Source organism: Dreissena polymorpha, chromosome 2, assembly GCF_020536995.1.
Source record: "Dreissena polymorpha isolate Duluth1 chromosome 2, UMN_Dpol_1.0, whole genome shotgun sequence".
In the NCBI taxonomy this organism is placed as follows: Eukaryota; Metazoa; Mollusca; class Bivalvia; order Myida; family Dreissenidae; genus Dreissena; species Dreissena polymorpha.
Window position 1 is genome coordinate 8,446,943 of NC_068356.1, and position 25,096 is coordinate 8,472,038.

The window sequence follows — 25,096 nt, forward strand, 5'->3', positions numbered from 1 at the left end:
AAATTATTTGATTTGCGATCGCAATACATGAACTGGATAACATTCCGACTGGAAATATTGAGACAGATATTGATCATTTTAGGTCATCTATTGTTTGCACATATTGTAAGAAACCCGGTCATTCTATAGAAAACTGTCGCCGTAGGCAACGCGAGATAAATGCATACACAGTGACTAAACGTAATCAAGCAAACCAGGATGGTTATGACAAAAATTGGAAAGACAAAACTGATTGTTGGAATTGTGGTAAATTGGGACACTTTAGTTGGGAATGTACTCAAAGTAAAACCATACATTAATAGAAAAACTAGGAAATTCTTACCAAAAAGGGGTCTATGGGTAAAATAAGAAAATCACGACATATAATATTGCTTTGTGTGGTAGTCAGAATTCTTGTGTTATTTCAACAGGTGGTTTTCAATTTAAGCTTAATTGATAGTGGAGCAGAATGCCCCATCAATAACAAACGTACTTATGATATGTTAAAACAAAAACCGGCACTGATAATTTAAAAAGTAAATCTAAAGTCAGTAAATGGAAATTCATTACATGTTCACGGTAGTGTAAACTTGAGATTCAAAATAGGGAGCATATATAAAGAGCACACGTTCTTTGTAGTAAGTTACATCAATAGAAATGTAATTTAAGAAAGAGACTTTTTTATAAGATAATGGCGTCCGTCTATACTTTGATTAAGGATGTTTAAGAATTGGTAACTGTTATGTACCTCTAGAAGAAGATGTGCACCTTTCAACGATAGCAAGATTAACTAGACATACTGTTTTAAAACCACAAACTGCCTATAAACTATTTGCTCAAGCTAAAATAACTGTATACGTTCAATTCAAAATTATGTTTTCACTGGAATAAACAATTCGTTCTTTGATAATGAACCTGGTTAAACAATTGTTAATGCAGTCATCAAAACAACGCGTGATCAAAAATTTCCCATTTTAATTATAAACAATACGCACAAAACAATAAGGCTTAGACGTCACTGTGCCACAGGGCGAATAAAATCGACAAATGATCATGAAATATGCTCCATACTGGAACTTATAAAAAATAGTCAGCCGAAATAAGGCTTATCTAAAGATGAAATCTTATCAGATTTACATGTAGCTGAAGATCAAAAAGAAAATATTCTCCCGATACTTTTAAAACAAAGAAATCTCTTTGCAAGAAGTAATTTAGAATTAACTCAAACGTCGTCCGTAGAAGTTAGCATACCTACAGGAGGCCACCCATCAATAAAATTACGCCCTTACAGAACTCCATTAAACAATAAAGTTTTCATTGACAAAGCCATTGAAGAGATGTTAGATGCAAATATCATTCGACCATCTAGAAGTCCGTGGAGCTTCCCTATAGTCTTAGTAGATAAAAAGAAAAATACACTCGATACAAACAAAGATAACAAAGATGATAAGCGATTTTGCGTTGACTTCAGACAACTAAACATAATTACAAAATCAATAGCATACCCATTACCATTGATTGATGATATTTTGGCTCCATTGGGAAAAAGTAAATATTTCACTTCTTTGGACTTAATATCGGGAAATTGGCAAATTCCCATAAAAGAGGAAGATAAAGAAAAAACAGCTTTTGCTTCAGGATTTAGGTCTTTTTGAGTTTAACGTCCTTGCATTTGGTTTGAAAAATGGTGGTGGAATTTTTTAGGAATTAGCTAAAAAAAGTACTCAAGTGGTGTGAGAGGTTCGCGATAGCATATCAAGATGATATTCTCATTTTTTCACCTGATTTCCCACTTATCGCACGTAAATACAGTACTACAGAGTCTCAGTAAACATAACCTGAAGTTAAAGCTGTCAAAATGTAAATTCTTACAAAGAGATACAAGATATCTAGGTTTTATCATTGATCAAAACGGCATAAGGCCAGACCCATTATAAGTAGAAGCTATTAGACAATTCCCTAGACCGAAATGCGTGCGTGATGTCCGATCTGTCTTAGGTGCAGCGGGATTTTAAAGGAGATTTTTCCCCACACACTCGGAAATGGTTGAACCTTAATTAATCTCACAAGAAAGGATGTCCCATTTGTCTGGTCAAAACAATGTGAAGATAGTTTCATACAATTAAAAGATTCATTTACACAAATTCCTTATTAAAGTTATCAATACCCAAATAAGCCTTATATACTTATACCGATGCTTCTGATAAATGCATAGGTGCTTGTCTAACTCAACAATGTGAGTAAAACGAAACTGGGGACTATGTTGGTGAAAAACCAATATTATTCATATCGCACAGATAAAGCCCAACACAATGTAAATATAGTACCATAGAAAAAGAATGTTACAGCATATTTTACAGTCTCATTATATTACACCACTATTTACACAATGCTGAATTTGTCATCAGAACAGACCATAAACCACTAAAATACCTTCTTGAATCCCCAATGCAAAACAAGAAAGTATAACTTTGGGCGCTCAGTATAGCAGGATACAATTGCAAAATTGAATATATTTCAGGAAAAAAATACTTTTGCTGATTTTCTCAGTAGGCCTCCTAACACCAACGTCACAAGTAACAAAGATGATGAGAACGAATTAGAAGTAGATATCAATGATATACCTTATGTGATAAATTCGAAGATTAAGCAACCAGAACCAATCTACGAAATAAATGTAATTGACTCGACTCATATTGAGCACAGACTAATAATTGATAATAACACAATTCCACAAACAATTCAAAGTGACGAAACAATAGAAATCGATAAAATGAACGAATGTAACATGGAAAAAGAGCAAGAAAAAGACCCTGATATATATGAGATTAAAACAAGAAACAAAACAAAAATGAAGATGATAAATTTCTTATGGTTGATGGGATACTGCACTACATATCAAACGTAGACGAAGAACCTACCATTAGGCTTTTTGTACCTAAACACCTGACGTGTTCAGTTATCAAGCAAGATCATGATGAAAACGGCCATCCCGACTGTCAAAGACTTTTCCATACGATAAAAGAGAAATATTATTGGCCTAAAATGTTCAAAGAATTGAATGATTATGTGTCGAAGTGCATTGTCTGTCAAAGTAGAAACTTAAAAGCAATTAAAGCCCCCATATCGTCAGATACCTCAATACCGCCATTCTCTTTCTCATTTGTTTCCATAGATATATGCGGGCCATATCCAAAAACGCTTTCAGGAAATAGATATATAATATGTTTCGTAGATCAATACTCAGGATACGTAGAGGCATTCCCATCACCAGATAAATCTACTGATAGCGTAATACACCTGGTAATGAACGAAATTTACTGTCGACATTCGTGTCCGATAAGAATAATTACTGATAACGGTAAATAATTCACTAGCACGGCATTCACTGAAACATTAAAATCAATGAACATTGACCACGTCAAGACGACAATATATCACCCCGCGGCTAATGACATGAACGAACGATCCCACTCAACCATGAACACTTTTTGTCTAAAAGAGTTCAAGAAAATGTCCAACAATGGGACTTAAATTTAAACATGTCTTTAGCGGCAATGAGATTTTGTACGTCCGAGACTTCGTAACATACACCGTTCTTCTTAGCTTTAAAGAGAGACCCTATTCTTCCAATAGAAAACTTGTTAAAACCTAGACGTAAATACCACGGTGAAGATTATCATAAGATAATATTAGAAGAACAACATAAATCATTTAAAAAGGTATGTGCCCAAATTCAAAAATCCAAACGTTAACAAGCTGATTATGCGAAAAAAAATACAAAATATATTAAATTCGAAATCAATGACCCCGTTTACTATAAAAACGTTCAACGCACAAATAAATAAGCCAGTAAATGGAGACCATATTATCGTATAATTGAACAAAAATCACCGTTGACATACATAATAAAGAATCAATAAGACAACTCAACTATAAAAGTTCACGCTGACCAAATAAGACATGCTAATATTGATGAATGGCGAATGATAGATAAACCATTAGCAAAAGACGACTTCAACTTGGATTCAACACTGACGTCATTAATTTTTATTATCTACGTACTTATATGTGTGTTACCTCAATTACGAAACAATTATAATGATGCTACAGGCAAAAGCGCATAAGTACTTCAGAACAATATCTGATCGAATACTACATGAGTGAAGTATCCTAAATCGTGCGAAAACCGAAGCTCAACAGCTTTTCCGACCGACAATCGTCGTCTTCAATCGGAAGCCGCCGTCTCCAATCGAAGGGATGTCTTCATCTACAACCAGACTTCACAAACTCTCCAACAGGACGTCTCATCTCTTAACCCTGAAGCAACATCGCCCCCAGCAGGAAGTCACACATAGACACTAGTCATAGTGGATTTTCAAAACCAGATGACGCATTCCACTTCATTGTGATTGACAACGAGACACTCGTTTAAATTTAATTACTGTTTGCAGATTTTCATCATATATGTGTTTTGATTAATGATGTTCTCATCTTTTTCATGGTCAGTAGTTCCATTTAAAAGATTTTTCATCGTTTGTGTTAATATGAACAATGGTTTCATGCACTTCAATAGCTAAAATCTTAATTTAAATAAAAGATGTTAAATTAAAAGATTTGTTTATATCATAAAATACAAAACAAGAGGGCAAAGATGGTCCTAGTTCGCTCACCTGAGAGAAGTCGGTTTATTCAATGTTTTCCTAATGCCAAACTTGACGTAGATATTGACCAGACAAACATCCTGGTCAAGTTTCATCATTATTGAACCAAAACTCTGGCGTATGAAGTGTTTTTGTTTTTGTAAGATTTAAAATGGTGACCTATATTTTGAGTTGACCCCCTTACCAAACATCAAATTTTGCTTACACAAATAAATATTATGACCAAAATTAATAAAATCTGAAACAAAATTGTGACCTCTAGAGTGTTTACAAGGATTTTGTATAATATAATGAAAATTATGACAATCTAAGGGCAATAATTATGGCATTCATGATGTGATTTTTCTCATCATCAAACTTGACTGAGATCTTTCAGCAACTTTGATATAGAATGCTCGTCAAAAAGTTGTAACTCTGTTGCTCTGGTATCTTCAATACCATTGAGTAATTCAATTGTAACAAGGGCTGTTTGTAAAACATGCATGCCCCCCTATATGGGCTATAAGTTGTAGTAGCAGCCATTGTGTGAATACGTTTTTTGTCACTGTGAACGGTCGTGGTGGTGGTGGTGGAAGTAGTGGTAGTAGTGGTAGTAGTAGTAGTGGTAGTAGTAGTAGTGGTAGTAGTAGTAGTGTAGTAGTAGTAGTGGTGTAGTAGTAGTAGTAATGTAGTAGTAGTAGTAGTGTGGTGATGGTGGTGGTGGAAGTAGTGGTAGTAGTAGTAGTGGTAGTAGTAGTAGTGTAGTAGTGGTGTAGTAGTAGTAGTAGTGCAGTAGTAGTGTAGTACAAGTAGTAGTAGTAGTAGTAGTAGTAGTAGTAGTAGTAGTAGTAGTAGTAGTAGTAGTAGTAGTAGCAGTAGTAGCAGTAGAAGTAGTAATAGTAGCAGTAGCAGTAGTAGAGTAGTAGTAGTAGTAGTAGTAGTAGTAGTAGTAGTAGTAGTAGTAGTAGTATAGTAGTAGTAGTAGTAGTAGTAGTAGTAGTAGTAGTAGCAATAGTAGTAGTAGTAGTCGTAGTAGAAGTAGCAGAAGTAGTAGTAGAAGTAGTAGTAGTAGTAGTAGTAGTAGCAGAAGCAGCAGCAGCAGCAGCAGCAGTAGTAGTAGTATGCATTACAAAAATGCAGTTAGCCTTACATTTGGTAAAATTTAAATATATTACAAGGGAGGCAAATGCAGTAACAATAAATTTAAACTTAATGCATTTGTTTCCCCTGTATATAACAAAGATATAATAGTGTATTACCTCCCTTGTCCTGCTTATATTTATATTAATCAACAAAATTAAACATTAACACAATATTTAATATACAAAATATACAAAAAATCTCATATTCTGATAATATTTTTACTGATCCACTGTATTTTACTAAAAGGATGATGTTTCATTGGACTGATAATTATAGATTTAGGATTACAGACCAGTTGCTTCAGTAATATTGTTCAGAGTGTGCCCTGGTGGCCGCCTATGCATTCTTGAGTTATCATTCAAAAACCATTTTACTATTTTGATTCACGGTGACCTTGACCTTTGACCTAGTGACCTCAAAATCAATAGGGGTCATCTGCGAGTCATGATCAATGTACCTATAAAGTTTCATGATCCTAGGCCCAAGCGTTCTTGAGTTATCATATGACAACCACCTGGTGGACGGACCGACCGACCGACATGGGCAAAGCAATATACCCCCTCTTCTTCTAAGGGGGGCATAATTAAATTGAATGCGTTTTAATTCCCTTTTATTATTGTTTGATTTGAGTTACAATGCTATGACGTTAAACTTTATTTACACTTAAATGTATTATGAATATTGTTGGGCCAAGTGTGAGGTTGAGCGCTCTATAACCGGTTTAAACCCCCAATGCTTTGCATTGACCGTTCAAAGGCGGTGACCCCAGCTTTATTCTTATTTTGTGTGTATGTTGGTTTGTATTGTGCTGTATTGTGCTGTTTTGTACTGTTTGGGCAATCGGTCACTTGCCTTAAAGGACCAACTAATTGTTTTTAATGAAAATTAAATACTGCTCCAGCAGCTGGAGTTTCACTTCTTTATATTGAGAAATGTGAATGCTACAGTGTTTACAAACCAAATGTGGACAGACGGACAGCGGACAAAGACCAATCCTAAAACCTCACCTGAGCAATCAGGTGAGCTAAAAAGTGTGTTTCACCGATCTGAGCCATTTCCAACTTGTCCAAGAGTCAATAAAAGCAATTTATTGACTAAGTTTCACGATAATTAGGCAAAATATGTGACTTCTATAGTGTTCGATCACAAGGTTTCTCTCTATATAGTAACATAAAGAAAACTGCCCCAACCCCCTGGCGGCCATGTTTTTTTTTACCGATCGGGACCATTTGCAAACTCATCTGAGATTTATATAAAACCAATCTTTTCACTAAGTTTCATGATGATTGGGCAAAAAATGTGACTTCTAGAGTGTTGTCAAGCTTTTTTTAACTAAATAAATATAAGAAAACAGCCACCCCCCCCCCCCCGGCAGCCATGTTATTCAACTGACCGGAACCATTTTCGAACCAAAATCTCGTATCTAGAAAACAAATGTTCTGATCAAATTTCATGAAAACTGGCCCAAAAATATGACTTCTAGGTGTTCACATGTTTTCACTATATACATATAGAGAAAACTGCCCCTCCCACTGGCGGCCATGTTTTTTCACCGATCTGGACTCGTCCAAGATATCAATAAAACCACTGTTTTGACCAACTTTCAAGATGATTGGGCAAACATTGTGACTTCTAGAGTGTTTACAAGGTTTTTCTATAGCCAAATAAGGAAAACTGCCCCGCCCACTGGCGGCCATGTTTTTTAACGGACCGGAACCACTCTTGAACTCAACCAACAGATCATTAAGACAAACATTTTGACAAAGTTACATGGAGATAGGGCATTAAATGTGACTTTTACAGTGTTTACAAGGTTTTTCTATTTTTTGACCTAGTGACCTAGTTTTTGACCCAGTTTCGAATTTGATCAAGATATCATTGGGACAAATCTTCTGACCAAGTTTAATGAAGATCGGACAATAAATGCGGCCTCTAGAGTGTTTACGAACAAATATGGACGGACGACGGACAAAGACCGGTCACAAAAGCTCACCTGAGCAATCAGGTGAGCTAAAAAATCAAATTAAGGGGGAAGGTTGTGTAACGTAACAGCCCCGTTTTTGTTTATCCATATAACATAAATATTATGTTATATAATATAACAATATGATAGAAATTTAGTTACAGATAATATTTATAATGTGATAGGAATGTTTAAGTAAATTTAATTATCATAATTGTACGTCAGATATTATCAAGAGATGTTTTAATAATATGACAAAATCATGTATGCATTACAGATATTTTAATATTGTAAGAAAATGTTTAAGTTTATTTACATTAATATTTATAAATAAAATAACTGTTGTAATTAATGATACATATTATATCATAATAATAAGTTATACAAAGAAAATATTTGAATGTTAGAAACAATAATAACATAAGTGAAGTTTGGAATTTTAATAATAAGTCTTTGTAATGTGTTGGCCATGATTATAGGATTTGAAAATAATTATTCTTATATTAACATCTCGCAAGTAAAAAACAGAAATACCTTTACATTCATTGTTTAAGTAGGCGAAATCAACAATTTGAAAGGTCAAAGATAAGACACTCTCGAATGGGTATGTTGCTCGGCAGCGTGTGTTTAACAAGGTTGATAAAAATGATCAAAAGTATTGACACAGGAATTCTAATCTTATGAAATTATCTCTCACATCCATTGAACTATACGATAACGACGATTGCAATGGTGCCTTATTATTATCACAAATAGTCAAATCAGATGTCTTAAAGGATTATTTGATAAGTGGGTAAATACATGAATAATTTGGTTGCTCCATTCCGGGGGGGGGGGGGGGGGGGGGGGGGGGGGGGGGGTCAAAGGGAACTGTTTGACTAGGCCAATCAGAAATTAACGAGTTTTCAGTAAAACGCTTTGACCAATGAAATATATTATAAGGAAGATTATTATTTTATGTTGATGTGTATAACGAGGTAGAACGAGATGTTTTATAGAGAAACGACACTCTGCTCTTAGATTTTGAGGTGAACAGATCGAGAAAGATCCAATCATGTGGTTGTCAGACTGTACTTATATATTTGAAAATATGAATTATATTATATATTAAATTGGACTGGAATTCACATATGGCGTTGTTGTCAAGTATTTCATTCCACGTTGTTGTACGGATTAATTGACATTAATACAAGCGAGCCATGGGCCCTAAGGCACTAACCGGAGACCCAAAAAACTTGCCCTATTTGCAATATAGCAAAATGTAGTTAATGCGAGTCACGTCATTATGGCAATATGTGCATGACGTGAAATCGAACAATAGGTTACACACTATTAAATAAAGAGAAATGAACTTTGTTCTTTACTGTGTGTTCGCCACAAACAATAAGCAATTACGTGACATGGGGTTACCCCAGCAATTCCATGTTATTTCGCCATATACATATTTAGTCACTTCACAGGGCTTGATAATCTAGTATGGGGTTACCCCCGCAATTTCAGGTTATTTCGCCATTCACACACGTTATCGTGTATACATAGTAAGTTGGGTAACCTCGCCTTCGCCACTTACTTTGCACGCGAGTGTTAGTCACTATATGAACGTGATCGTCTAGTTGATTGGAACCCTCGCAGGGTTGCAACCATGCGTTATTGCGGATGGCAGGCATAGTCACTGTACACGGTCATGATTATCTAGAAGTTGGGTACCCCCTTCATCTATGTTATTGAACCCGCCAAGTGTATGGTCAATACAACGACATAATCACATTATTGTTGGGTACAACAACAGAATCATGTCCCCGCATATGACAAGCATTTCGTAAATATACGGATGTGATTATCTAGAAGTTGGTTACTCCCGTCATCCCATGTTAATGCGCCCCCAAGGTAAGTAGTAAATATGAGGACATCTATTTACCCGATAGTTTTGCACACCCACTATTCAAATGTCAAGTATTTGACCAGCCATAGAGCACTTGCGAAAGACATGTCTGAGAAATGTATTTGCCCTCTAAACAGATTTATTGTATTTGACCAGACTTAAACGACCACGCACGGTCGTTCAGGTCACGGTGTCTTGAGTAGAATAAATGCATTGTTTATACTAGCAACATAAATTAATTGCACTATAAAAGTATTGACCACGAGTATGTCTGTTTCATTCACTGGTTGTGTCGTATTTAGTTCATTTGTGCTGAACACTGTATTGCGGTGTTGCTTACACGAAACGTAAATCAACTGAAGTTTACGCGAAACACGTTTCATACTCATTGGTTCAAGTAAGATTACTCATGCAATATAAATATGCTTTATTCAATGAAAAGCACACACAAAACAACAAAATCTTTCATCAATTGAAATATTAACAGAAGCAAGGCATTGGTAGCATACCAAGCAAAACTGACGTCCTCTGCGGTGAAACACAACAAATAAAGATGCTCTTTCCCTTGATATTATCCTTAATACAAACACAGACATTTTCTTAATCAGTTCCAGTATAAATTGTCACATCAGTATTGAGATCTTTTCTATCAATATTCACAGACATTTTGAACCTGTAAAACTGTAGTGAATAATATTATATTGCTTTCCATCTCTACGATTACACAGATACGCAATCTCAAGTGAAGTTTTGATGGAACACATCTGTTCATGTAGTTGCATTACAAAAACTCTGTTTGTTTGAGTAACGATGGGAATCCATTTTTATATTTTTAGAAATAGCGACATTGACTTCTTGCACGCCCCATGCATTTCTAACAAGGTCTGGAGGCAAGGATTTTATATATTGAATTGTCCAACAATAGCTCAATTATTTCTTGAGAAAATAATCAGAAACTATTTTTGTTTTTAAAACCATAACCTTAAATATGAGGTGAAACTGAATGGAGATTCATTACAATCATTCAATTTGTTATTAAGAAATTAAGAGAGATTGATTTTTCTATTTGTAGAGTGAAATTTACCTTGATACCTCCTATCACATTCACAATGCCAATGGATTTGGGACAAAAATTGTATAGGTACAAGGAATATAAATTCTTGGGAAAATATTTGAGTTTAATTAGCTCGAACTTGTTGATAAAGCCTACATGTACCATTTCAAAATAAAAAAAGACCCTTTACTATGACAATTTCCATACTAGAGTAAACTGAGCTACCAAACTTAGTCTATGGGGTAATAAAAGCTTCACATTTGAATAATACATCAAGCACTTCCAGGTTCACTAGCCCTCCAAGAAAGATTAATTAACATGACTATTTTGTGTATACCGGTACAAATGTTTTAGTTTAAAATGGCCCCAAATTTGATTAATTTCAAGCTAGAGTTACTAAACTTGTCCTTTATATATATCATTTTAATATAGGGAATACAGATTCTAAGTTCAAAATTGTAAATAATATATTTCAGAGAAAACATTAAATATTGCCAGTGAAACAGTTTTTCTATCAATGTAGTGACTTATTATATGCCCTTACAACAGCACATATAAATTTTCTCAAATTCTCCTTGAACAAATGACAAACAAGGGACAAAATTGTCCAAAAAAAAAGGTTTTCAACTCAAAGTGTGACCTTGACCTTGGAGATATCAACGTAATTCTTTTTCGCGACACACCGTCCAATGACTGTGAACAAATGTGCCAAATGATTTTAAAATCTCACCATGAACGACATAGTTATGACCCGCACAAGCTCATTTATGGCCATTTTTGACCTTTGAACTCAAAGCTTGACCTTGACCTTGGAGATATCGACGTAATTCTTTCGCACGACACACAGTCCAATGATGGTGAACAAATGTGCCAAATGATTTTAAAATCTCACAATGAAAGACATAGTTATGGCCCGGACAAGCTTTTTCCGGCCGCCTGCCAGCCAACATTCGCCAATCTAATAACCTTTTTTATTTTCTTCGGAAAACCTGGTTAACTAAATCACATGAACATATATATGAACTATACATAATCACATGAACATATATATGAACTATACATACATAGATGGATTAAATTGATGCTTTGATATTTTTGTTTTACAAAAACCTTAAGTAATAATTTTGTGCCACAATACATATATATAGAACAGAAACAGCCAGTACTGAGCGAGACAGCACATTATTACAGGTCTTGAAGTACAACGGTTAAACTAAAGTCTTGTTTTCTAGCATTTTTACTTTTCTGAATCAGAGGCATTTCCTGAATAACTCATGTACTGATATACTGTTCCATTTTCAGGATACATGTCTATGTCCAATATTCTTTATTCAGAATGTGTGATGAATGGCAAACCACCAGGCCCTCATCACTGCATTACTTTGTTCCCTTGATATCCAAGGATCTTTTCACTCATCATCTGAGTCATTCCATGATTCCTTCTTTTTTCCACGCTGTTGATCACCCTGGAAGCCTTGTTGGGCCCGTGACTCAAACTTACCACCCATGCTCCTCTCGCGTCCATACCCAGTGTCCATAGAACCATCCCATGTGCTCACTCCAGACCTCCTGTCCTGACCCCAGCCAGAGTCCCTGTTTCCTTTAAATTCCCCGCCTCTAAACCCTTCATTGTCTCCTGTACTGTCCCAAGATTTAAAACCTGATCTCCTGCTGTCTACACCCCAACTGGAGCCCCTGTTTCCCTTGAATCCCCCACTCCTATAATCTTCATTCCCCCTGAAGCCCCCACTCCTATAATCTTCATTCCGTGACCCATACCTTCTGCTTCCATCACTACCCTGTTGCCCATATCGATCACTTTGGAAAGTGTTCGCTGTCATCAGTGCGGGAAGTTCAGTAAGTTTCTCCAATGTTTCGTCTTCACTTTCTTTCAGATCGTTGAACTCCAAGGCGAACGACTCCACATTTGTACTGGGAATGTCGAAAACTATGCCCTAAAATGTCAAACAAGGGGTCAAAACCAAAAACAAAAAAGAGCTAAGTTGGTCCTAGATTGTCTGCCAGTGTAATGGGGCATTACCAGTTTCAACATAATGGAGATCATTAATTTGTACATTGTTTGTAAAGGACAACAATCTAAAGTACCATACTAAATATCAATATTGTGAACTTTATAGTAAAATAAGATTTGTTTATGTTATTAAGCTGTATAAAATGAATGATTATAAACTTCATATATTGATCCGCTTGTACAATTATTAAAATCATCCCCCTAAGTCGAAACTTGCACTGCCTGGCGGTGTGCTGCTGACATGTGTTATATTTGATTATAAAGCATAATAACTTTAAATATTTGGTTTAAATGTTTCATATTGAATTTTTTATTATTTAATATAGCTTTTTTTTTTAAATATACATGTATGACAATATATCTAATATCTCAACCCCTCGAACAGAGGCAAGGCCAACTTTGATCCTTAGGGCTTTTCATCCTTTTATAAGAGGGGCGGAATTTCGACCCCTTCCCAATCGAAAATAAGGTCATTTTTTCCCAAAATTGATAGAGGAATTTCCCAAATTGTAAAAAAAAAAAATTTTTTTTTTTTTTACTAAGGCATATTGGGCATCTCCCAAATTGAAAGCAATGAGCTCTAACATGATAAGAATGCACCACAATGTGTCTTTTAATACTTCTGCACAATGAAAAGACCCTGTTTCAAAAACTTTAAAAAACACTGTTTTCCCAAAATGAGCAGTTATCGCGCATGAAATTCCCAATTTGAAAGGCCCCTGGCCTCTTCCCAATTTCCTGATGAAAAGCCCTGATCCCAGGGGCATGATTTCAACAAACATAATAGAGGACTACTATATGGCGTTATATGCAAAGTATTACACCTCTCGGCCTCTTTTTAGAGATTTTAAGAAAACATATCACTATGTGTATCTATACAAAACCTCAGACCATTGAGCCGTGACTAGTTTTTTCCCTAGGGCTAGGGGCATGAATTGAACAAACTTTGCAGAAGACCACTGAACACACCAAATATTAAATGTCTTGCTGAGCAAGTTAAGAGATTCTACGAGATGATTGTTTTCAAATATATAAGTGATTTACTTCAACTACTGATACAAAATTTATAAATCATACATCATTCTACAAACATTTCCAAGCAATAGTAGCCCAAACAAGGTGGAAAATACCCAGACATTTTAACAATTTCACTGAAAGTCGGCATTTCAATGCATAATGTATGCGTAGCTCTGTTGGTGTATTTACAATACCCCTACTGTTACTATCAGAATAACAAATACAGCTGACCAACTACTTTCAACTGAGTATTAACAATTACCTATAGCAGTATCATGGTTTTGAGCACAGTCAATATGACCACATTGTTCATGAAGAAAGTGACATATGAGTTGTGCCATACAAATATGGATCTTATGACATCTTCATACAGCGTAGCCCCACACCCACCTGCTTGTCAGGGGATTCCCTGTCCACTCTATTAAGATTACGAAACCTTTCACGACTGATAAGCGGACAGGGTAGTTTCTAACTAGACTGTGCTAATACCCAGGCTAGTCTGGAGCTACCCTGGCTGCAAATGACAATTTTTGCATGCGGCAGCTCTAAATACCATGCTATCCGCCAGCTTCACCACGTTTGTTGTTGTCACATTCTCTGCAGCAAGATAGTTGTTTACTTTCCTTTTGGCATCACTGTAACCTTTCACCGGCACCTTGGTCCTTATGCAAAGAGTTGTCTGTCCCTAAAAATAAAAAGTATCAGAATTATTTTTCAGACTTCATCTATGGTAGGGGCAATGTTGTTGTTTTAACAGAATAGGTGTAAAGGCTACATTGATGAAGGACATGAACATTAACATGCAGTTAAAAATCCTTGTTAGGAGGGATCTATTGTCGGTGTGTTCAGCCTTAGAGATGACATTAACATAAGCATTAAGTTAAACACATAAATGAACCCTTGTTAAGAGGGATCTATTGGTGTAGCGTTAGCCTTACAGATGATTATAACATTAACATGTAGTTAAACACATAAAGGACCCATGTAAGAAAAGATATATATAGGTGTAGCAAACCCTTTAGAGATGACATAAAACTTTCACATTAAGTTAAACTCTTACAGGAAGTCTTGTAAGCAGGGATCTATTTGTGTAGCGTTCAGCATTGGAGATGACAGCAATGGCTGCAGCAACAGTTTCTGGGGCTCCATACAGGTCAATCAGCTTCTTTGCCTCACCACTGAACTGAGCCACAATGCTGGCCGGGACATTCTCCAACTGCCTGAAGAGATACCAAGCATTAAGCAAATGAGACATTTCTGTGGTGTAATACAGGAGTAATCAAACCATAAGCCTGCCTTATTGAAAATCGTATGACAATTTACGTTATTTTCAATGAAGCATAGTTGAAAGGCGTCAACCATTATTGATATGTTGCTCTCTAATTTTATAGATTCCTGTCAATCTTTCACATTTTTTATTATTTTAGGAAATTATATATAATTATATATAACAAGCAAATTCGTTACATTTTGACAGACAGACGGATTAACTGACGAACAAAGCCAAACCTATATCCCTCCGCCTTTAGCAAAGGATAAAAAAATAAAGGTCCCTGCTGCCTGGTTAGCACAGATGGTAAAGTGACTTAACTGACTTGACTGATTGAGAAATCAGTGATATGAACATTAAAAAGTGACCAAGTGACTTAACTGACTTGACTGATTGAAAAATCAGTGATATGAACATGAACACATGACAAAGTGACTTAACTGACTTGTCTGATTGAGAAATCAGTGATATGAACATTAACAAGAGGGCCAAGATGGCCCTAGTTCGCTCACCTGAGAGGAGTCGGTTCATTCAATCTTTACCAAACTTCAAACTTTACCTAGATATTGTCCAGACAAACAACCTGGTCAAGTTTCATCATTATTGAGCTCAAACTCTGGTGTATGGAGTGTTTACAAGGTTTTTGTAAGATTTGATCTGGTGACCTATATTTTGACCCCTCACGACCAAACATCAAACTTTGCTTACAAAAATAAATATTATGACCAAGATTCATAAAATATTAAACAAAATTGTGACCTCTTAAGTGTTTTCGGGGATTTTGTAAAATATAATTAAAATTTTGACAATCTAAGGGCAATAATTTTGTCAATTATTATGCAATTTTGCTCATTATCAAACTTGACTGAGATCTTGTGGCCATATAGCTTCTTAGCAACTTTGATAAACAAGAAACCGTCGGAGACGGGTGATGCTCCCCAAAGATTTTTTTTTGTCACAATATTGCACTATATACATGTATTCAGATAAAAGGAAACGTCTTGAGGGGCATAAATACTACGATGGAAGGTTTAGCAATTTAAAAATTTCAAAGGGCCAAAACTCTCTAAATAAATTATCTAACCAAAACCCACAAATAACATGCGCATCTCCTCAACGTAGTTAAGCTTCCCATAAAGCTTCATTGAATTTCAGTCAGTAGTTGGGGAGAAATAGCCCGGACAAGAATTGCACTATATGTACAGTTTATAGAAAATTTCAAAGGGCCATAACTCTGATAAAAATCATCCGACCATAACCGGCTGATAATATGAACATCTGTTGGTAGTGAAGCTTCCCATAAAGTTTCATTCCAAATGTGGATGGACGGACGGACAGCGGACAAAGACAAACCCTCAAACCTCACCTGAGCAATCAGGTGAGCTAAAAAGTGTTGTTTTTTTACTGATATGAGCCATTTTCCAAATTATCCGAGATATCAATAAAACCAATGTATTTACTAAGTTTCACGATGATAAAGCAAAAAACATGACTTCTAGAGTGTTCACAAGGTTTCTCTAAAGTCATATAAGGAAAACTGCCCCACCCACCCCCTGGCGGCCATGTTTTTTGACCGATTGGAACCATTTTCAAACTCATCTGAGATATAAATAAACCAATCTTTTCACCAAGTTTCATGATGATTGGGCAAAAAATGTGACTACTAGAGTGTTCACAAGCTTTTTTACTATATAAATATAAGAAAAATGCGCCCCCCCCCCCCCCCCTGGCAGCCATGTTTTTCAACAGACCGGAACCATTTTCGAACTCAACTCTCGTATCTAGGAAACAAATGTTCTGACCAAATTTCATGAAAATTGGGCCAAAAATGTGACTTCTAGAGAGTTCACATGTTTTCACTAAATACATATAGAGAAAACTGCCCCACCCACTGGCGGCCATGTTTTTTCACCGATCTGGACCTATTTCGAACTTGTCCGAGATATCAATAAAACCAATGTTTTGATCAAGTTTCATGATGATTGGGCAAAAAATGCGACTTCTTGACTGTTCACAAGCCTTTTTTACTATATAAATATAAGGAAAACTGCCCCGTCCCCCTGGCAGCCATGTTTTTCAACGGACCAGAACCATTTTCGAACTTAACTCACGTATCTAGGAAACGAATGTTCTGACCAAATTTCATGAAGATTGGACCAAAAATGTGACTTCTAGAGTGTTGACAATAGACATATACCGAAAACTGTCCCGCCCCTTGGTGGCCATGCTTTTTCACTAATCTGGACCATTTTCAAACTCGTCTGAGATATCAATAAAACCAATGTTTTGACCAAGTTTCATGATGATTAGGAAAAATTGTGACTTCTAGAGTGTTTACAAGGTTTCTCTATAGCCAAATAAGGTAATCTGCCCCGCCCACTGGCGGCAATGTTTTCCAATGGACCGGAACCACTTTTAAACTCAACCAACATATCATTAAGACGAACATTTTGACAATGTTACATGAAGATTGGGCATGAAATGTGACTTCTACAGTGATTACAATGTTTTTCTTTTTTTGTAGACCTAGTGACCCAGCCTTTGACCCAGCATGACCTAGTTTCGAACTTTATCGAGAAATCATTGGCACAAATCTTCTGACCAAGTTTCATGAAGATCACACAAGAAATGTGGCCTCTAGAGTGTTTACAACCAAATGTAGACGGACGGACGACGGACCCCAAAAAGCTCACCTGAGCAATCAGGTGAGCTAAAAAGTGACCAAGTGACTTAACTGACTTGACTGATTAAGAAATCAGTGATATGAACATTAACAAATGACAAAGTGACTTAACTGATTGAGAAATCAGTGATATGAACATTAACAAATGACAAAGTGACTTAACTGATTGAGAAATCAGTGATATGAACATTAACAAGAGCTGTCAGAGGACACCACGCTCGACTATTCGAGTGCTTGAGAGTATAACGTAAGCCATCATGGGGAAATTGTTCATATTCAATAATTTATTAGACGATCTTTCAAAAATAAAAAAAGGAAAAAAACATATTTTTTATTTTTTTTTTTTGGGGGGGGGGGGGGGTAGGGGGGTGAGAGGGGGGTATAATGTGGGGTGTGGTAATTTATTAGATGATGTTTTAAAAAAAATGGGGGGGTAGGGGAGGGGGTGGGGTAGGGGGGTGAAAGGGGGGTATAATGTGGGGTGTGGTTATTTATTAGATGATGTTAAAAAAATGGGGGGGGGGAAGGGGGGGTGGGTGTGGGGGTAGGGGGTGAGAGGGGGTATAATGTGGGGTGTGGTGATTTATAAGATGATGTTTAAAAAATCAAAGTACTGGCAGTACTGGTGTGACAATGCTTTTGAAGAGGATGGATATAAAACATCAATTTAAGTTTATCTATATCACCACAATTGTGTATGTTGATACAACCATTTGGGTACGATAAAAAATTTGTGTACGAAAATTTTGGGAACGAAAAAAAAATTTGGTACGAAAAAAATTTGCGTACGAAACATTTTTGGTACGAAAAAAAGTTTAGGGGTACGGGGAAAGTAGTACCCGTGGTTAACTTGACCCATTGAGCGAAACTGGGAGGCGGGTCACATTCTTGTTCATTAAGTATGGCAATACATTCATGATGATTTTCGAAAGTAGGTATGAGCACATAGCCGGACCATGTGAGCTCAATCGTATGAGCACTTGACTATCCGAGTTCGCCCACGAACATATGGAAAAGTTAACTAATAGCGAAATGACCTTATACATGTATATGCTGAAATCTAACAATCGAACGAAATATCAAACATGGTATGTACACTTAGGTGGTTGTGTAATTTCTGTTAGAATATCGTATTCAATATGTAAATTTTAAATGATTGTGCCCGCACTTGAGTTTGTTGCCTTGTTTGAGTCTATACGCGCCTAGGCTGCACCCAGTGTGTGTATTCGTGTTTTTCCAAGGTAATGAATTACCTCCCCGCTGAGGCTGCATGATGTTGGGACCCGGAGTGTGTCCAGCACTCCTACCTAATAAGATTAGATTGACGACAGTTGGGACGAATTTTGAATGATAGCTTCAATTTCCAGCTATTTGTTTTGTACTGAAATACTTTTTAATTTTTTAAACATACAAAATATAACATTGCGCCGGGAGCGGGAATCGAACCGGTGTCGTAAAGGTGAAAAAGCGAACGTCCTTACCACTGCGCTAGCGGGACGGACAATTATGCAAAGAAATGTTGTTTTATCTATATATATCATAGCAGTGCAGCGTTTACAATTTGCAGGTTCGAAATCGTTCGCATTCTTTAGTTTTGTGATCACGTAAAAAGTTAATTTTACATGTTTTTATTCGCAATTTATTTACTAAATCGAGAACAAATATCAAACAAAATAGAGAAAATATATAGTTGTTTCATTGGTCTATAGTATAAAATGGATGTAAAATTACTAATTTGAAATTAACGTTCTGATACACTTATTGAATCTGTTTCCCCAGGATATGCTGTTCTATTAATATTTACCTTTATCAACACGAACGACAACTTTGCTAGGAGAATGTTATCAATTAAAATCAACGAGCAATCTCCTACGCAGTGGCGAATGCCAAGGGAAGTAACTGAAAAATCGAGTTATCTCAATCGGACTGGCTCGGTCTTTTACATAGGTCGCAATTGTGAAGAATTTTTTTACTGGTTATCAAACCTTGGACGCTGCTGTTCCAGCATCGTCAAAAAATGTGGGGGGGTGAGGTTGGGGGGGGGGGGGGGGGGAGGGATTCTGGTAGGGGCGTGGGGTATTGTTTGGGTGGAATCCATTGTGGTATTCAGGTAAGTGTTGTTTTGTCAAAGTAATAATAAAATGTGATCATAAATAAAGAAGTTATGGCAATTTAAGCAAAATGTTCAATTATCTAAGTGTAAAAGGGGCCATAATTATGTCAAAATGCTTGATACAGTGGTCTGCTCTTGTTTATAGGTTCGGGTCATGTTGGTAAACAAGTATGCAACATATAAAAGCAATATGTCAAAGGATATAGGAAATATTTGGGGTAGTACGCAAACTTTAACATAGATTTATCAATAATATGCTTATTCTAAGTATAAAAGGGGCAATAATTATGACAAAATGCTTGATAGAGTTGTCTGCTCTTGTTTATAGGTTGAGGTGATGTTGTTAAACAAGTATGCAAAATATCAAAGCAATATGTCAAGTGACAATGAAAATAAATGGGGTAGTACGAAAACTTTAACATTTGCTGCATATTCTAAGTGGAAAAGGGGCCATAATTATGACAAAATGCTTGATAGAGTTGTCTATTCTTGTTTATAGGATGGGGTCATGTTGGTAAACAAGTATGCAAAATATGAAAGCAATATGTCAAAGGACAAAGAAAATATTTGGGGTAGTACGAAAACTTTAACATTTGCACGCTAACGCTGACGCAGACGCCGACAAGGGGTGAGTAGGATAGCTCTACTATATATATTTCATATATAATAGTCGAGCTAAAAAGTGACCAAGTGACTTGACTGATTGAGAAATCAGTGATATGAACATGAACAAATGACAAAGTGACTTAACTGACTTGACTGACTGAGAAATCAGTTATATCAACATGAACAAGTGAAAAAGTGACTTAACTAACTTGACTGTGATTGAGAAATCAGTGATATCAACATGGACAAGTGACAAAGCCATACACTTACATTATTAAACTATTCTAACATATTCTTAGTGAATGTGTTAAATTTAGATGTGTATACTTATTTTTTGTTCATACTATTACTCATAACCCTACTATGCTTAGAGTCACCCTTTGACGTTGCCTCATATTCTGGTCCATATATATACTCAAACCATGTTCCAATTATATCTGCCAAAGCTTATCCAAGATGTGTGCCTATCCAGACAGAAAACTGTGCTAATTTGCAAGTAAAAAAAGGGCCAAAACAATATTATTTGCAAATGGCTTGCGACGATATCTGACGTGCATCATCTTCTTATCCATATATACACTTAAACAAGTTTCAATGAAATGGACCCAAACAGTTACAAAATACGGCTCTGGACATATTTGAGTTCTGGATACAAGGAAGGAAGGACAAAGGGAACATGCCAAAACAATGTCCTGCCCCCTAGGGCAGGGGATAATTAGCAGCTACACCATTAATTGTCTAAATTGATTGGCTGCAAAGTTTTTTATTTGAGCTGCCTTAGAAAAATTGAAGTTTGTTGGACACTTCAATTTGTGAGTTGGGATTTCAAAGCCAACATGTTATTGCTTTTCGTTTTGAACAACAACTGATCATTATCACGTATATTCCTACAATTTCCACAATGTTGTCATTCCAATATTAAATTCAATCAACAGAAGATTGTCAATTGATTTATCTTATTGTAATTTCTAGATTTCAATTGCGTGATCAGTTATGATTTTATCCATAAGTAAAAAATTCTGCAGTTTTTTTTATTATAAATAATTTTCTAACAGTGCCTATAAAACAAATGAAATCCCTTGGACAACACTTACTTTTGAACATCCTCGCTACAGACCTTCCAGAGCTGTTGCAGTGTTGGCATTGGCATGGTCTCAAACCGTGTGTTCTGAAGTTAGAACCACAATACACTTGGTGTTTCTCCACAAATAGAAAACTTTATAATACCCGAGTTCATCTTGCATCATTCAGAGAATGCATGTTACTAAATGCTTTATAGCAGAAAATTTGCATTTGGTGAGTGTTAACACTAGAAATTGCGCAGCAGAGGCCGAAGCGTATCCCCATGCCGCATGTTTGCCCCAGAGTTGATAATGGGGCCATGCAGTGCTCCAGCTAGGATTTGAAAAGGGCAGGGGGTGGGACTTTTTGTCAAAAGGGCACTTTGACACGCAGTATTTTGTCAAAGGGCACTTTCAAACGTGCTGGCTTTTCTGGAATGCTTCCTGTTGAAATTAAAATTAAGCATGTTAATTTATATTATATTAATAATTGATAGAATATATTATTCCTATAATTATTAAACCATTTGAATATAATGTCAGAATAAATAAATTACAATGTAATAAGAGATTTATTTATTATATGTAAAAAAAGGGCAGGGGGGGGGCCCTAGGAAGGGCAGGGCGGAGGTTCGGAGGGGCAGGGCGAGGCGCCCTTTAATTTAGGCCTAGCTGGAGCACTGTCATGCATAGTTGAGATTGACCGTTTTGTCATATGTTCAGTATCAATTTAAAGTAAATCGGTGTAGAAATGAAGAATTTATAGTAAAAGGCAATTTTGGGTGGGCGTGGTCTATGTGGGCAAGGGCGCCCTAGGGTTGGTAATGGGGCCATGCATAGTTGAGATTGACCGTATTGTCATAAAAGATGTTAAGTATCAATTTGAAGTAAATTGGTGTAGAAATGAAGAAGTTATAGTAAAAGGCAATTTTGGGTGGGCTTGGTCTTTGTGGGCGGGGGGCCCCAGGGATGGTAATGGGGCCATACATAGTTGAGATTGACCGTATTGTCATAAGAGATGTTCAGTATCAATTTGAAGTAAATAGGTGTAGAAATGAAGTTATAGTAAAAGGCAATTATGGGTGGGCGTGGTCTATGTGGGCGGGGTGCCCCAGGGTTGGTAATGGGGCCATGCATAGTTGAGATTGACCGTATTGTCATAAGAGATGTTCAGTATCAATTTGAAGTAAATCTGTGTAGACATGAAGAAGTTAATGTAAAATAACATAAAAAAATGAGTGAAAATCTCTGACCTGGCCCCACCCCAACCCCCATAACTTTTGACCCAGGGGTCAGATCAAAATTCCAAAAATTGCAGGGTTGCACATATGCTCATAGCTACCATGTGTATAAGTTTCAAGGTTCTAGTGTAGGAGGAGATAGTGGCCAGGATGGACGGACGGACAGACAGACGAACAGACGGCGGAGATAACCACAATATCCCGACGCTTTTCAAAAAGCGTTGGGATAACAAATGGAATAATATGCTAATGTGGATATTCGATGAATTCAGGAAATAATCTATCTTCATGTGATGAATCTTGACTGATGTACTTCACATTTCGACAAGGTCATTCCAACACAGTGGAAACCTGATATATTTTGACAGCAAACTTTAGAAAGGTCCTTGGTCTAAGTTGGCAAAAAATTGTTTATCTTTCATTTCAGACACCTAAAGTGATGCAGAATGCATTAAAATGTCATAGCTTGCTTTCAATGCCTTTCAAAGCACCATCTTACCGCAGCCTGCTCGCACTGAATCACTTTTTCTCTCTCTTCTCTCCCATACAGCAGTATTGACATTCCATCTTTCCCAGCCCGTCCTGAACGCCCTACACGATGAATGTACATGGACCCGTCCTGAAGACAAAAAAGGATCATGGAATAGACGTTTTGACGTATAAGCCCTGTTCAGTTCAAACTAGGCTTTTTGCATTTTGCAGTCCCCACAGGCTAGTCAGGGACAACACTTTCGCCTTTTATTTAATTTTTCATTTAAAGGAAGTCTGTTCTAAAAGAAAATCTTTTTCAGACGGAAAGAGTAGTTCCTAATTAGCATGTGCAGACTGCACAGGTTATCTAGGGTCACACTTAACGCATTTTCATTTTAGTCCAATTTTCCTAGAAAAGTCTCAAATAAAAAGTTCTCAGAAAAAAACACCTTTTACATAATTTCTGACAAAGAATATAAAAACTTATTGAAGGAGGTCTTACATTAAACGATTAATAAAAAGAACATTAACAGAACAAAATAACAACAAATAAATTTAACAATAAAGCATCCAGTGTACCATTCAAAAGTAAAAATATTCAATCAAAAGAAAAAAATGTTTGCAGCATGAAACATGAACAAGAAGGAAGCAACATGTTTACAAAGAAAACATATACAGTCAAACCTTAATGGAAAGAGTTGATATGAAACTTGCCTGAAAGTGAGCTTCAGAGACCAGCCCCTGATTTACCTACTGTAAAAGCTCACCCAGTTAACCCTCTGCTTACAGACAATGCAATCAAAAGCAGGACAACCTCACTGGCTTGTAGGAGACAACAATTTACTTGCATACATGATTCAGTTTTTGTCTCCATAAAACCCCTTAAATATGCATAAACTGTTAATATAACAGAGCCTCCCTTTTGGACAAAGGGGTTTAATGCATATGCGTAAAGTGTCGTCCCAGTTTAGCCTGTCCTGTCCCCACACTTTACGCCCATGTATTAAAGCCCTTTTTCCTAGAACATGCCCAACTATATCTGCTTTTTTCCAACCTTTGGTGGCTCTGCCTGGATGACAAGACCAACATCAGCAATATCAAGTCCACGGGCTGCCACATCTGTGGTGATCAAAACATTGAATGTCTGCTTCTTGAAGTCCTGTTTAATACACAAAGACACATATATATATATATCACGCCATCTACAAAATAATCTTCTCTCATTGGCTGTTTGACATCACATGCTAACCCCATATATTCTATATGGTGTCAGTAAACTATATGGGGCAGTAGAAACATTCAAAATGGCCGCCCGGAATCGTCGATTCAACAGTAACAGCGCATTTGGATTTTCTACTGCTTATCAATATGAGGCTGTATAAAATAACTGGCTGCTCAAATATGTTTAGTACTCTGTGACCTACAAAAGGACTTTCCGTGCTTTTCCTTTCGTTGGGTTCGTTATCAAAAATGAGTTTGAAGAGCAGAAAATTGAGATGCAGAATGACAGCACAATTTTCAGTGAAACTTACAAATAACAATTTAACTAGTGAAGATATTCATATGACATGCATGGATTAGCGAAATATGTGTACTCAACTTTCATGGAGAGTTATTTTAAGCCATAAACATTCAGTGTTCAACATAGATAATTTAAGTCAAAGTGTGTTTCCAAGCGGACCGTTTTCATGTCAACTTTACAAGAAAGAACAGTGGCAGGATTCTTGGTCAAAAATGGTAAATGACAAACATGGTTTGATTTATATGTTAGTGGATCTGCGTTTTATCAGATTCATATGCATATTCTGCTTATTATGTTTGTTTAAACACCAGACCAAAACAACGTAACTGTATACACATGTCTTTAAAAGGTAAATAGTTTTTTGTACTAATAACCCAGCTCCTAACATTACCCCCCACAAATTTTGGCTAAACTCA

At 36.4% G+C, this 25,096-nt stretch overlaps 2 protein-coding genes across 2 annotated transcripts in view; both read right to left on the bottom strand.

Annotated features, from left to right (window-relative positions):
• LOC127865788 (uncharacterized) overlaps nucleotides 1-25,096 on the bottom strand; it is a 230,492-nt gene that overhangs the window by 69,851 nt on the left and 135,545 nt on the right. The gene's annotated exons all lie outside the window — the stretch shown is intronic.
• LOC127865772 (nucleolar RNA helicase 2-A-like) overlaps nucleotides 10,023-25,096 on the bottom strand; it is a 34,363-nt gene continuing 19,289 nt past the window's right edge. The window contains exons 10-15 of the mRNA XM_052405725.1: nucleotides 24,213-24,317; nucleotides 23,187-23,306; nucleotides 21,480-21,553; nucleotides 14,774-14,933; nucleotides 14,267-14,398; nucleotides 10,023-12,619 (exon numbers count right to left, since the gene is read on the bottom strand). Coding sequence (XP_052261685.1) covers nucleotides 12,074-12,619; nucleotides 14,267-14,398; nucleotides 14,774-14,933; nucleotides 21,480-21,553; nucleotides 23,187-23,306; nucleotides 24,213-24,317 — 1,137 coding nt within the window. The 3' untranslated portion in view covers nucleotides 10,023-12,073. The remainder of the gene's footprint in view (nucleotides 12,620-14,266; nucleotides 14,399-14,773; nucleotides 14,934-21,479; nucleotides 21,554-23,186; nucleotides 23,307-24,212; nucleotides 24,318-25,096) is intronic.